Source organism: Larimichthys crocea, chromosome XXII (assembly GCF_000972845.2).
Source record: "Larimichthys crocea isolate SSNF chromosome XXII, L_crocea_2.0, whole genome shotgun sequence".
Taxonomy (NCBI): domain Eukaryota; kingdom Metazoa; phylum Chordata; class Actinopteri; family Sciaenidae; genus Larimichthys; species Larimichthys crocea.
In genome coordinates, this window is record NC_040032.1 from 14,444,726 (window position 1) to 14,458,027 (window position 13,302).

General features: G+C 43.5%; 1 protein-coding gene across 5 annotated transcripts in view; it reads left to right on the forward strand.

Moving 5' to 3' along the window:
- The window catches only part of ncor1 (nuclear receptor corepressor 1), a 48,491-nt gene that overhangs the window by 29,478 nt on the left and 5,711 nt on the right, over positions 1–13,302 (forward strand). For 3 of the 5 annotated variants that reach the window (XM_027273334.1, XM_027273335.1, XM_027273336.1), the window contains exons 19-38: positions 858–994; positions 1,084–1,180; positions 2,758–3,187; positions 3,280–3,400; positions 3,632–3,809; positions 4,355–4,522; positions 6,718–6,884; positions 7,727–7,841; positions 8,988–9,073; positions 9,188–9,356; positions 9,440–9,562; positions 9,643–9,726; positions 9,812–10,062; positions 10,152–10,461; positions 10,555–10,714; positions 10,758–10,819; positions 11,028–11,228; positions 11,641–11,790; positions 12,543–12,758; positions 13,051–13,186. In XM_027273334.1, the coding sequence (XP_027129135.1) occupies positions 858–994; positions 1,084–1,180; positions 2,758–3,187; positions 3,280–3,400; positions 3,632–3,809; positions 4,355–4,522; positions 6,718–6,884; positions 7,727–7,841; positions 8,988–9,073; positions 9,188–9,356; positions 9,440–9,562; positions 9,643–9,726; positions 9,812–10,062; positions 10,152–10,461; positions 10,555–10,714; positions 10,758–10,819; positions 11,028–11,228; positions 11,641–11,790; positions 12,543–12,758; positions 13,051–13,186 (3,361 nt within the window). The remainder of the gene's footprint in view (positions 1–857; positions 995–1,083; positions 1,181–2,757; positions 3,188–3,279; positions 3,401–3,631; positions 3,810–4,354; positions 4,523–6,717; positions 6,885–7,726; positions 7,842–8,987; positions 9,074–9,187; positions 9,357–9,439; positions 9,563–9,642; positions 9,727–9,811; positions 10,063–10,151; positions 10,462–10,554; positions 10,715–10,757; positions 10,820–11,027; positions 11,229–11,640; positions 11,791–12,542; positions 12,759–13,050; positions 13,187–13,302) is intronic. The other 2 variants (XM_027273337.1, XM_027273338.1) reach the window with 2 other exon arrangements.

Here is a 13,302-nt window from a genome sequence, read left to right on the forward strand (position 1 = left end):
TTTTATTCTTATTTCCAGGCCGTTATTCTGAGAGTCAGTCATTATTTAAGGATCTATCTTTAAATTAAGATCTTCGTAGCTCCATCAGTGGGTTGCTTGTTGCCATGGTAATACTGTGTGATCACTTCGCTCAAATATTTCAATCTCGTTCTACTGGATGTCATGTGACGTGTGAGAACTGTCAAGACGATTGAGTACCGAGCGTAAACTCATCTTAAGGGTGCCACAGTTCATGTAAAATATCTTTTGTTGAATGTCTCGTGTGTGGTGCTCAGCGATGCTATGAAACAGAGTATGTTCTCTGGAGAGTTCAGAGCATGTTAGACTAATTTTTATGGCTCATAAATTAAGTTGGCACAGTGGTCAAAACAAAGGAGATCTTTCTGAAGTAGCTTAACAAGTGTACAGGAAATTTTTGCATGTGTGGTCTCACCTTACCTGCCTGACATTTTTTCATTGTCTGAAAGTTTAAGTAACTCTAAATAAGTCACTCTGAAGAGTCCTAATGCCCTCAATCCCTCATTTAACTGGAGCAGTAATGGGGCTTTGTGTTTATCTCTGTGGTGATTTGTCAAGCTGCCAGCATCCCTCATCTCAGTAGGGCTGGGAGGGGGGTGGAGGTCACAGGGGTTACAGAATTTAGAGAAGAGACACCCTAATGTCAAAGGTAAATGGCAATCTTCCAGTTCACTGCAGCTTGGCAGAGTAGTTGCAAAGTTTAATGAGACTGCCAAAGCTGAGTGTTAAGCGGGTTGGGGGTAGACCAACAACAAACCATAGCCTTATTCATTTATCCTCTATCAAGATTTTAAAGGCTTCAAATCTTTACCGTTGAATTGTGTGTCTTTGTCTCGCAGGGCTAGTTGAGCACGGGCGAGACTGGACAGCCATTGCCAAAATGGTGGGCACCAAAAGCGAGGCACAGTGCAAGAACTTCTATTTCAACTACAAGAGACGTCACAACCTGGACAACTTGCTCCAGCAGCATAAGCAGGTAAGCCGTCTGCCATCTGCCTTTTGTTACAGACTGGCATTGAACGGTTGTAACCGAATGCTGAAAATGCTTCTTTTGTGTTTTCCCAGGACACGCGTCGAGCTCGTGCTGATAGGTCTCAAGGTGAAGGTCTAGCCACAGCATCACCCGACGATGATGATGAGGACAACGCAGATGACAGTGAAGGTCAGAGAGAAGAATGATATGAAGGGTGTGCTCATCGTCAGTCACACACATGCCCCGACGTGTTTGTTTTGGACTGTTCTTCCTGTTTATCTGAAGTCAGGGCAACCTTGCTTATTTTTTTAATCAGCAGTCACACCGCTATATACCTCCAAACCCTACACACTAAAAGAGGGTATGGATAAAAAGAACGTAAGGATTGGAGTTGATGGCTGTGTGCTCGCTCTCTGCTGACTGTAGTTTTAATGAGACGGAGGGGGGAAAAAAGGATCAGATGGGAAAAAGAAAAAGGGGGGAGAGAGGTGGAGATAAAAGATACAAACTAAATCTGACTACATGGGCGCCTGTTGCATAACAGTTCTTGGCTTTGAAGACTCAACAAAGCCTGCTCTTTGAACACAAAGTGCTGGTCCTCTAGTTTGATCCAACAAGCCTCTCTGTCTACCCCCCACCCCCCTCCAGAGGTTGTTATCTTTTCTGGCATGGTGAAGACGGTGTCCTGTGAAGGAGATACTGTGCTGCATATAGAAAGGGTTTATCATGAATGTAGCTTAATTAGCACTGAATAGATCTAGTTTGTGAAATCAACTTTAGTTTTATTTATTTATTTTTTTAACAACAAAGTGATTCACTATATATATATATATTTTTTTTTATGTTGTTGGAGAATGGTCAGACTTTTATATAATTTAAGCTGCCTCCAGTTCACAAGATAGCAGTGGCAGCAGAGGAAGGTCACAAGGTTTGCTCTCTTGTTTATTTGACTTTGCCTTCATTCCATGGAAACCCAAACTGCTGTTTCGAGGTCTTGGTGATTTGCAGCCTGTGGATCTCACATTATACACATCAGACAGCAGAGCACATTAAGTCGGAGGATGCATTAGTACAGCTCTGTTGGTGTGTATTTAGAAACATTGTAATGTTTTGTCATTTGGATGTTTAGTAATGCATCTTCTCCTATTTTGAGTTTGATGCATCCGCAAATTGTTTTTGCATAGACATGCTGTCTGGGCTACCATTACCATGGCAACAACTGCAGCGGTAGACAGTTTGCAAACCAGGCAGGCAGATTTTTTTTAAATACGCAGTTTGTATTTTAAAGGTGTGATTTTTAGTCTTTATCATTTAAAAGTTTGTTAAAAGTCGTGACATACTCCATCTCTATATCATGTATTATTCAAGATAACTCAAATGTGAAAGGATCAGATGATTAGTTGGTGTTTTTTAAAAAGCTGTTCTTTCGTATCTTTAAGACCTTGGACTTAACTTAATGGTATAAAGCAAGATTATTAAATAAACAATAACTGGCCGTTGATTAGATACAGTGGGAACTGGTTATTACGTGAGTGTGGAAGCAAAACGTGACGATGGATAAATTCCACGTGGGTAGGAAGGAAATATGTGAGGCATAAACCTATTTATATAAAATATTATATTCTATATATATGTATTTTATATTTGTTTTTATCATTTTTATGTCCTTTCTTTACTACTAAATGGCATTACAATTGGGTTAAACCTTTTGAGTTTGACACTTGTTAATTCACTAATAATAATTAATACTTCTCATGCTTCCTCAGGTGGTGACAACAGCTCTGATACAGAGAGTGCCCCCTCCCCCTCTCAGGCTGACTCCTCAAAGTCTGGTGACTCCAAGAGGGCAGACAGTGCTGCAGGAGATGCTCAGTGCTCTGACCAGGACAAAGGTCAGGCCAGCAACGGAAAGTCCCTGGAGCTCTCGTACGGGGAACTCTGTGTCAAGGAAGAGAAAAGCCCAGAGAGCGAGACTGGATCTCAGGAGGCAAGGGCAGCCTATGCAGGCACGGTGCATCCAAAAACTGAGCCTCAGGATGTGGACATGAAGACCGGAGAGGTTCAGGTCAAGATGGAGCCCGAGATCAAGGAGAGAGGAGAAAAGGAAGATCATGGCGGTAGGGAGCTCCACTCAGATAATGACTCCAGCGCCACCTGCAGTGCTGATGAGGATGTGGAAGCAGAGCCTGAAAGGAGGTGTGTTTTCATGTTGTGCGTACATAATCAGGAATTTACAAGAACAGATTTGAGGGTTTTGAGTGTGACATGTACATTTTGTGCCTTTGCAGAATATACATGGAAAAGCCTTCATTACTCAACCCTCCAGGCTCGGTACTGGTGTCCTCACCCAAGCAAAACCAACTCAACATCCAGCAGCTCCAGCAGCGGGCAGCTGCCATCCCACCTATGGTTAGTCAAAGTTTCATGTTGATCTATTTAGACAGTCACGTAGCAGATTTTAAGTCTTACTTTTATGTACATCAAGCGTGTCTTATATCCTTTTGAAAGTAAAAGTTCCAAGATATGCAGGGAATAAATTTTTATTTGAAGTTTGGCCAGTGCTCTACTTGCAATTCTTCAGTACTCCTATCAGTATTTTGCTTATTTTTTTTAACCCTTTTCACTCTTTAACTCATCTAGGTGCCTGGTGCTTATGTCCCTGGCGTTGTACCAATCAGTGGCCTCGCCATGTTGCAGCACCAGATCAAAGCAGCACATGAGTCGGCGCACCAAGACGAGAAGCAGAGGCAGGATCAGGGAGACATGGAGCGCAGACCCCCCTTCAACACCCGCAGCCCAACCATAATGGACCGAGATGGTAAGAGAACAAAAACTATCTGCATCCTGTCCTCGCCTCTCCTCCTTCTTGTTCATCGCTCTGTCAGCCCCGTTCTCTGTTGTTGCCTCGGTGGACTATTTATAGTTGATGCATTTTTTTAGGCCCAAAAGGAACAAAAAATAAAAAATAGAGGAACGTTTGAGGTTAACATGGTTCAGCCTGAGTCAAGACAAAAAAAAGTTAGCTGACCCTGTTTTCAGTTGATGCTCCTCTTGAAATGCCTTTGGATGAAGAAGGGCGCTGTGGTGGGTTTGTTTTTGTTGACCGACTGCATTACGGGTTCCTTTTCGCGAAGCTTTTAACACCTTTTAGTCAGAGTGCTGTGAAGAGTTTAGCACCTGTCCGTAAGCTGCTGAGCATTGATACAAAGATATTTATTACACAGGTTTCAGTGGGTTTGTGTCCAGGTGGTGGTGTTTGTTGTACAGGCCCGTCAATTCTAGCTCAGCTCAGTGCTCACTGGCATTGAGTTCTTGTTTTAATAGTGGTTGTCTTCCCTTTGTCCTTATGCCTGTGTACTGCAGGTAAGCCCTTACCCTACATGCCTTATGACATGAAGCTGGCTCTGGACCAGGAGGCCCTCTCTGGTCGGCCAGGCTCTCCCTACAGACTCTCCCCCAGGGAGCTGAGCAAGGCCTCTCCCCAGCCTGACCCCAACGCCCCCAATGTCTCCCGCTACAGTGTGCCACCAGGTAAAAGCACACATTTTCACCTCCTCCTCCCCTCTCCCTTCTTGCCTCCTCCCTTCCCCTGCCTTTCCTGACTCCCATTGAGTCATGTCTGAAAATGGGGGGCACCTTTTGACTCAGTTTAATGTTTAATAGTTTGGACTGAAGTGGAGCATCCTTTTGTTGGAACCACTCTTATATCTCAGTTTGACGTATTTCAATCTATATTTTAGTCTCTTGCGGGCTGTTAGGAAGGCCTGTTTTTATATCTGCATATACAATTACTTGATTGTTTCTATTTGAAGTGAAAGTCGGAGAAGAGGAGGACTGATGTGGAGCTTTTAATCCTGTCGTAGGTGTAGGTTTGGCAGTGTTTTCAAGCAGTACATAAGTCGGGTTGAATTTCCTCTTGTCCCAAGGTGTATGTACCCACATTGTTTGACGTCAGTATTAAGTTGACATTTTGAAACCATGAATTGTGAAGTTATAAATGCCCTTCTGGTCGTTTTTATTCTGTTTAATGCTCATATGTAAAGGTAAAGTTTGTTTTATTAGGTGCTTAGGTGGAGCACCTTAATAAGAGCCAAGCCTGTTGTGTGTTGTGCGTCTGTCTTTGGTTTGTGAATGAACATCACTTCTTATAATAGCTAGTATTATGGATATGTTAGGCAGAGTTTGGATCCCTGTGCGAGGTGGAAAATACAGCTCTGGTGTAATCACATACTAGAGAGTAGGTTGGTGATTTTTATAACTGCAGTGAGTACGTCAGTACGTGTGTCAGAGAAAACACTAGCACACTTCTTTGACCCCTAATCTTCGCCCTTGTGCTACATTCTTCTCTGAAAAAGAGGCTGTGGTGGCGTGTGAGTCACTGCCAGTCAATAGTTGCAATAATCACCAGTTTCTTTTTTTTTCTTTTTTTTAGCACAGAATAACATAAAAAAAGAAAAATGTATTTACTTTCCAAATCTAGTGTCATTCATATTGGTTTAATGACTTTACAGTACATTCCCACAACTTCTGATCTCCATGACTATTTTTCGAGGAAGGATGAATGAATTTTTACATTTTGGATGTGATGTCACTTTCCATTACATAAATATAAATTTTTCATTTTCCACAATCAAGCTTATTTTATACATTTATAGTGAGTGTCCAACATCTGCCCATCAGTCATTACGCTCCTCCTAAACATGATCTTGTTTGATTCTTGATTTTTCTGACTTGCATAAATGGAAAGAAGAAATAATTACCTTTCTGTTGCAACTTGGGAGGAACAGGGTTGATCCACGGGTCGGTTAGTGTCCTCTGGCTCTGGTGGCTCAAACATGTAGGGCTGGATAACACCGATAACTCTGCTTGCCATATCATCCAATATGAACTTATATGAATTTTAACCCTTCAAATTGGCTGGGTGGTTAATAATACTCTCTTCTTTAGTCTTAGAAACTCAAAACACATTTATTTTTATTTTACACAGACTTTAAAGCCCTCCCAGGAAAGTAATGTATGAAGGGGGATAAGAGTAGGATCAAAACTATAAACAAATTTAATTTTGCTCCTGCTGGCAAAATTAGATTTCTCATTATTTCTCATGTCCTGACAAATGAAGTTGTTGTCCCTGGTGGTAAACTGGAGCATTAATGTTAATCTTCGACACACAGGCTCCCTGCAACAGGGATTTATAAATTCGTCATAGAGTGGCTTGTTTTCTTATCTGTCCCCGTATGAGCCGACGGGACGATGACGTCCATGCCCACTGGAGGAACTGCAGACCATTTGCATTTTTGATTTTTGTGGAGCGCAGAGCATGAGGCGTGCTCCCTGCATAGAGGTTACTCCCGGTCTTGTGTGGGTGTATTTGTACTTTGTGATCCATTTTGTCTACTCAGCTTTCCCAGGAGACGGTAAAGCAGACAGCAGGAATGGGCCAAGGTTACCTCAAGCCGAGGCTATTAAGTGAAGTCATCAGTGCTCATTTCACAGAATGAAGCAGAATATTTTATCATGCCGTCTTTGATGGGAAATAAAGCCTAATGGGAACCTTATGCTGAGTGTGTTTAAGCTGTTTGGCAGGCAGAAGAGCACAAGTGTTACTGTGAGCTGATATGAGTTTGTGTGAAAGTTTCTAATCCTTTGCTTATTTGTTTGGTTATTAATCCATAAATATTGTTCTGGTAATCAGTTGTCTATGTTTTTTTCTTTTTTCTTTCCACCAGTCCTCCATCCTGCCCAAAACCAGCTGGTCCAGAGCATGCCAGATGGAGTCCGTGTGACGTTCAGCAGACCCAGTCGACCTCCCAACATTCCCTCTCCTCCTCCGCTCATTCCAACCACCAAGCCCACGGACAAGCCCTCCTTCATCCAAGGCGGCTCCATCTCCCAGGTAAAACACCAGGGGGACGATGGCACAAGGACAAAAACAGTTTTTGACCCCTAGCAGTGCTATCGAGCTGTTTTTCCTCGTTTTGTGTATCTTGTACATGTGGGTGACACTTTATTGCCAAAGCTTTCACACTGTTTCATTGATCCACAGGTGTAACATGCCAAGATATGCAGCAATATGCCAACAAAGGAATTATTTATTTTTTTTAAATAAGAAGGAAGGAAATGCGTTCAAAACATTTGTTAGAGCTCAAGAATACACACAGTGTTTTGTAATCCAGGTGTAACGTAGCTGGTAACTTCATACAATAAAATCCGCTCAGTTTCCCCAACATGAGGATTTCAGAGAGTAAGACTGAATGTAAGAAAAAACTCCACAGGGCACGCTGTAATCATCGAGTTTCGACAAAGAGAAAGTTTGTATGTGTCAAATTATACCATCCTAATAAAAAGCAACGTCTTCATACACTACAAGGATTTATAATAGGATTATATGGATTAGTCTTAGTATTTAGTAACTAAAACGGTGGAGCAGAGGTACATAGACCAAAAGTCAACTTTTTTATTAAAGTAATAAATATGAATTACAACTTTCTTGGTCTTCTGGTTTCTAGAGGAGCGTTCCTCGGTTTACAGCTCATTGAAATTTATCCTGAGTAACAAAACCAATACAAAAAGTGTATTACTGAGGAAAATTAAAACATATTGATTTTATTTATTAGCTGTTTATCACATACCACAGTTTATGAATGAATAAAACATTATCAACATCGCTTGACTTTCTCGTTTTCATGAACACAGTAACCTGACCTTGAAACTTGTTCTTTGTTCCTGCTTTCCCAGGGAACTCCTGGCACATACCTGCCGTCCCACGCTGTCTACGGGCCAGAGGGGACAAAGAGCACTGTGGGCTCCATCTCTCTGGGTCTGCCTCGACAGCAGGATCCTAACAAGCCTGGTAGGAGAACAGACTGTCGCATTACTACACCATATTTTCACCATGCAGTTCAGCTTTAGACAGACATTAAGTACCATCCCTGTTTAATTTAATGACACCTTGGATGTTCAAATGATCAAAACATTTTGTTGAAGCCAGCTTTTTATTGTATAATGGATTTTTTTTTGCATGTCAGGGTTGAAACATTAAGAATAGATGGAACACAAATTGTACATTCAAAATCTGCTGCAGCTGTCGTGACGACTAAAAAGTAAAGCTGTGAAAATTCATCTGTAAAGAAAGACAAAACATAGCAATCAGAAAATCCTTTTTAATGTGAGACCAACCAGGGTTATATCCAGCTTTTGTGAAACTGTCTTCACTGCAATCATTGTATTAAAAGAGCATCCTCACTGTCCGTACTTATTTTGCAATTTGCTGTCACAACAGAGAATGACATCTCACCTGCTCTCTTAGCCCTAAGAAAGAGGGCATGTGACTCAGAGGCCAAATAAATTTCTTATGGAGGAAGCTAATAAATGAATAACTTGCCAGAACATTTATATGCATGTTGTATTAAGTTTCAAATGCTAACTATTAATAGGTCCATGTAGGCCGGTCTGGACATGGTTCATATTGTCCACACTGGTGTCTACTTCCCTCTGCTGAAAACAGCTGCTCATCTGCATTGCCATCGAATGCTGACAGAGCCACACTGCATATGCTACTATGTCAAATTTGATCGTTCCAGACAATTAAAGACATACTGACCATAAAAGAGAGGTTGATGTTTAAAACATCCCCTGGATCTTTGGAGCGCTAAAGAAGCGGAAGTCCAGAACAAAAGCCATTTCCTCTCAGTATGCTTGAGGTTTTCTCTGAACTTCCTACACGCTGTCTTCTCTTTGGTTTCTGATCAGAAGTATTCTTACCGACATACCACACCAACAGAAACCGTACCGGACTGATTGTGGGTGCCCAGGAGGTGCCAGGTCACCTCCTGGGCAGTGCTGAGGTGGTGGACTGGTCCTGTAAATCAGGCACCAGTGTACCTTGTGTTTAAGTTAATCTCTATTTCACATGGTTCAAAAGTTTTACACCTAGCATGTAAACACTGGTTTTAGTACTTCATAGTACATGATTTAAATCTTCTTTTTTTTCTTTCAGGATCTGCAGTTTCATCCATACAGGATGGTCGAGGCAATTCAGCAAAGGCTGGCGAGACTCTGGCTTTCGGAGGATCAATCTCTCGGGTAATAATACGATTGAAGCTTTGAATTGATAAGGCTATCACTGATTGTATATTTATGGGTATGTGTTTTTACTTTTTATGTTTCATTATATCTTTGCTGTCTTTTCTCAAATAGGGCACACCTGCCCTGCCTCAGTCTAGCATCGCTGCTGACCTCCTGAAGGGCACACTCACAAAGCTGGCCACAGAGGACCTGAGCAGCCCTGACAAGTCCAGGGGAGACCAGCTGTCTAAAGGTCATGTCCTCTTTGAAGGCAAGAGTGGTCACATCCTCTCCTATGATGGTAAGTGTTTTAAATCTTGATATACAGAATAATTGTTGTTTCTTTACCAAACTTAATGATTTCTTTCCTGTCAAAAAAAAAAGCTATCAAGAACCCACGGGAAAACACTCGCAGCCCCAGAACAGGCCATGAGCTGAAGCGCACTTATGACATGATGGAGGGACCCATGAGGGGACACCCTGGCAGGGAAGGAGCTCCGATCGAAGGTATTAATGAGTTTGCACTATGTGTCTTTGTTTGTTTGTTTTGTCTGTCAGGAGAGTGACAGTACTTGTTTGTTTTTCAGGGTTGATCAGCAGAGCTTTGCCCAGAGATGGTCTGCATGGAGAATCAAAGGAAAGACCAGTGATCACTGGATCCATCATGCAGGGTAGCTAGTTGTACAGTTTTCCACACTCCAATATATCACTCACTCAATGAGATAAAGCTAAAAAAAACTGTAAATGTTTTTCTAGGAACACCCAGAACCGCTGCAGAGACCTATGAAGAGGCCATGAAATATGGAAAACAGATAAAGCGAGAGAGCCCACCGATCCGCTCCTTCGATGGGGGTATCGGCAAAGGCAAGCCCTATGAGGGGGTCAATACCATCAAAGAAATGGGACGCTCCATTCATGAAATCCCCAGACAAGATCAGTCTGGCCAGGACATGTGCAAGACCCCTGAGCTGTTAGACAGGAGGGGCATGGAGGTCTCCATATCTCAGGTAAGACGGTTTGATTTTTAAAAGATCAGAATATTCATGGTGGATGTAACGAGTGATACTGATGATGAGTCGTTCCTTTCATTTACCAGATCCACCCTCTCAACCAGTCTACCATCAAGCACAATGTCAAGTCCCTAATCACCAGTCCCAGTAAGCTTCCCCACAACATGCCCCAGCTCGAGGCCATGGAACGGGTTAAATACGAGGACAGCAAGCCAGTACGCCACACGTCCGTGGTCAACTCCACTGCCTCTGTCCTGCGCTCCACACACCCAGAGGCTAACAAATCCCAGCTTAGCCCGGGCATGTATGAGGACGCCAACGCTCGCAGGACCCCTGTCAACTACAGCACCATTCCCGTGTCCAGAGGATCACCCATGTTGTCACGTGCTCCAGAGGGTATGTTATATAATCATTTCGTCCATCCACTGCTTCTCTAACACTTTAACTAAGCATAAACTAATGAGCGATGTGTGTCTTTCTCCCACAAAGGTGGTATGAGCACCGCGAAATCTGCTTCACATGAAAGAAAGAGTGCCATGACCCCGACACAGAGGGATAATGTCCCAGCCAAGTCTCCAGTGTCGGGTGGTGACCCTGTAGGCTCTCACAGCCCCTTCGACCCCCACCACCGGCCCGTTGGGGAAGTGTATCGAGCCCACCTGCCTCCGCACCTTGACCCTACCCTGGCCTTTCAGAGCCCACCTGCCTCCGCACCTTGACCCTACCCTGGCCTTTCACAGAGTGCTGGATCCTGGTAAATCTTTTCCACAATACTCACAGACAGAACAATAATAGCCTTCATCCTGAGTAAACTGACGAAAACAACTCGGGCTGTCTAATTCATAGGCACTATCTGCCCAGGATCTTTTTCAGCTATTGACGTCAGCAGTTGCGATCAGTATGTGAGCCTTCTGTTCATATGTTTTGTTTTGTTTTTTCCCCCCTCCTGTCCTCTGCTACAGCATTCATGTTCCCAAGGCAGCCGTCCCCGACAGGCTACCACAACACCTACCAGCTGTACACCATGGAGAACACGCGGCAGACCATACTTAATGATTATATCACATCCCAGCAGATGCAAGTCATCCCTAGGCCTGACATGGCCAGAGGCATGTCACCACGGGAACAGCCCGTCGCTATCCCTTACCCAGCTGGAGCTCGAGGTAGGGCCCTCCACCAGCTGAATCTCTCTCACCTGCCGCAACAGGCAGGGGAGAGGCTGTGGGTGGGAGGGGCTCTAGTATGCAGACTGTGTGCTTGTGAAGTAGTGGCTACCTTTTCCAGACGCCCAGAAGCAAATGACCTAGTCAAATTTAGCTGATTTGCTCTTCATATTGGGGCTGCAACTGATTCGACTGCTCAATTTCATCATTTTGGTCATCCAAATCTCCATTTGCTGAGTGGTTGCCTCTTACAAGTTGACCACTATTCCACTCCCTTTGCAGCCCTGTTGCTTACTGATCAATCTGTATATGGGAGCACTAACAGATGTAGGTGATGGGTGTTCATACATTCAGAAATTGATGGATTGGTTCTTGTTGTTCACCGTTGGCCCTTTGCTTCTGTCTGTAAAAGGGATTATTGATCTAGCCCAGATGCCTCCAACTATCCTGTTGCCTCACCCTGGGGGAACAGGTACTCCCACTTTGGAACGCATCGCCTACCTCCCCGGAGCTCAGACCCCTTTCAATCCTAGGGCTTTCAACCCAACCTCCATATCGCCAGGTGAGGACCCCTCCCTTCCCCCTCCATACACCCCTTATCTTCCCTGCCACGATCTTCATCACACCACCTGTAAGGGTGCAGCCCTGCACTGGCCTGAGGTGTCGAGGGTCAGTGTCTTCAGTCTTCCAGCAGTCATACTGGGAGGGAATGTGTTTGACTGTTGCACGACAACAGGTTGATTTTTCTTTTTAACCTATGGAAATTGTGCTCCTTGATACATTTTAGGGGAACAAACATCTTGGTTTGTAATGTGAAATGTTGTTTTATACCCCGCTGCTCACCTTTGAATGGACATGGTTTGTTGTCTGCAGTTTAAACTCTTTAATGTTTTTTTTAATTCCTTGTTTTTTAAGGCTTTCTTAACTGAATTTGAGTCAACAAAAATAAGACTGGCATTGATTCATTTGATACAACTACAGCTTCCATTTCCATGGTGGAAAGTCTTTAGTAAGATTCACTCCAATAAGGATGAACATCTTAAATTCGTAATTGTAATTCATTAAAAAGGCATCATGAATATTTTAAGCGCATATCCAGCAAAAGCCGCAGCACTGTAATGAACCCTGTGTCGTCTCTTGCACTCATGGGTTTGTCTAATTGGTAATATTCATGAAAAAGAATATTACTGTTGTGCTCTGATAGGCTTGTCAGCAAGGCCATATGGTTCAGATTTCTAAAGGAAGCCTGATCCATCCTACCGAGGCTCGTGAGTGTGTGTATAAATCGTGTGTGATGTGTGTCATTATTCTCAGGCCATCCAGTCCACCTCGCCGCTGCCGCCGCTGCCAGTGCAGAGAGGGAGCGGGAGAGGGAGCGTGACCGGGAGCAGCAGGAGAAAGAGAGGGAGAAGGAACGAGAAAGGGAGCAACGGGAGAGGGAACGGGAGCACGAACGGGAGAGGGAGCGGGAGATGCGAGAGCGGGAACGGGAACGGGAGAGGGAACGAACCAATGAATACATCCGCGGAGGTGAGCGGCAGAGCTCAAGTTCACTGTGAAATATAGAAAATCTGTGTTGATCTGCTTTACTGAACTTTTTTTACCATAACCCTTTTTTATTTTGTAGTCTTTTTTTATCATCTTTTTATCCCTTTACTCTTAACCAGAGTCTAGACCTTCAATGAATAGCTATTTTTTAATTTTGTACTCTTTAATTGCCTTTCTTTTCTTGATCTTAACCTGTGTGGCCTTCTTTTGGGTCCACTGCTCTGTAAAGTACTTTTTAAACTATTTTAATGTTTCATGAATGTGTGTGTATCAGGGGGACCAGAGCAGCAAGGCCTGCAAATGAGTCGAGGTTATCTGCACTCGCCTTCTCCCTCACTCAGGACGCAGGATGTAGTGGTTCAGCAGCGGCCAAGCATCTTCCAGGGCAAGAGTGTCATCACTTCGCTAATGTAAGTCTATATGAACTCATTTACACTCTTTGTGTGTGTCTGTTGCTGTGTACGTGGCAGGTTGTCCTCAATTTATTTAGACATGTCAGATAACTGTTTCATCTCTTTATCATCTC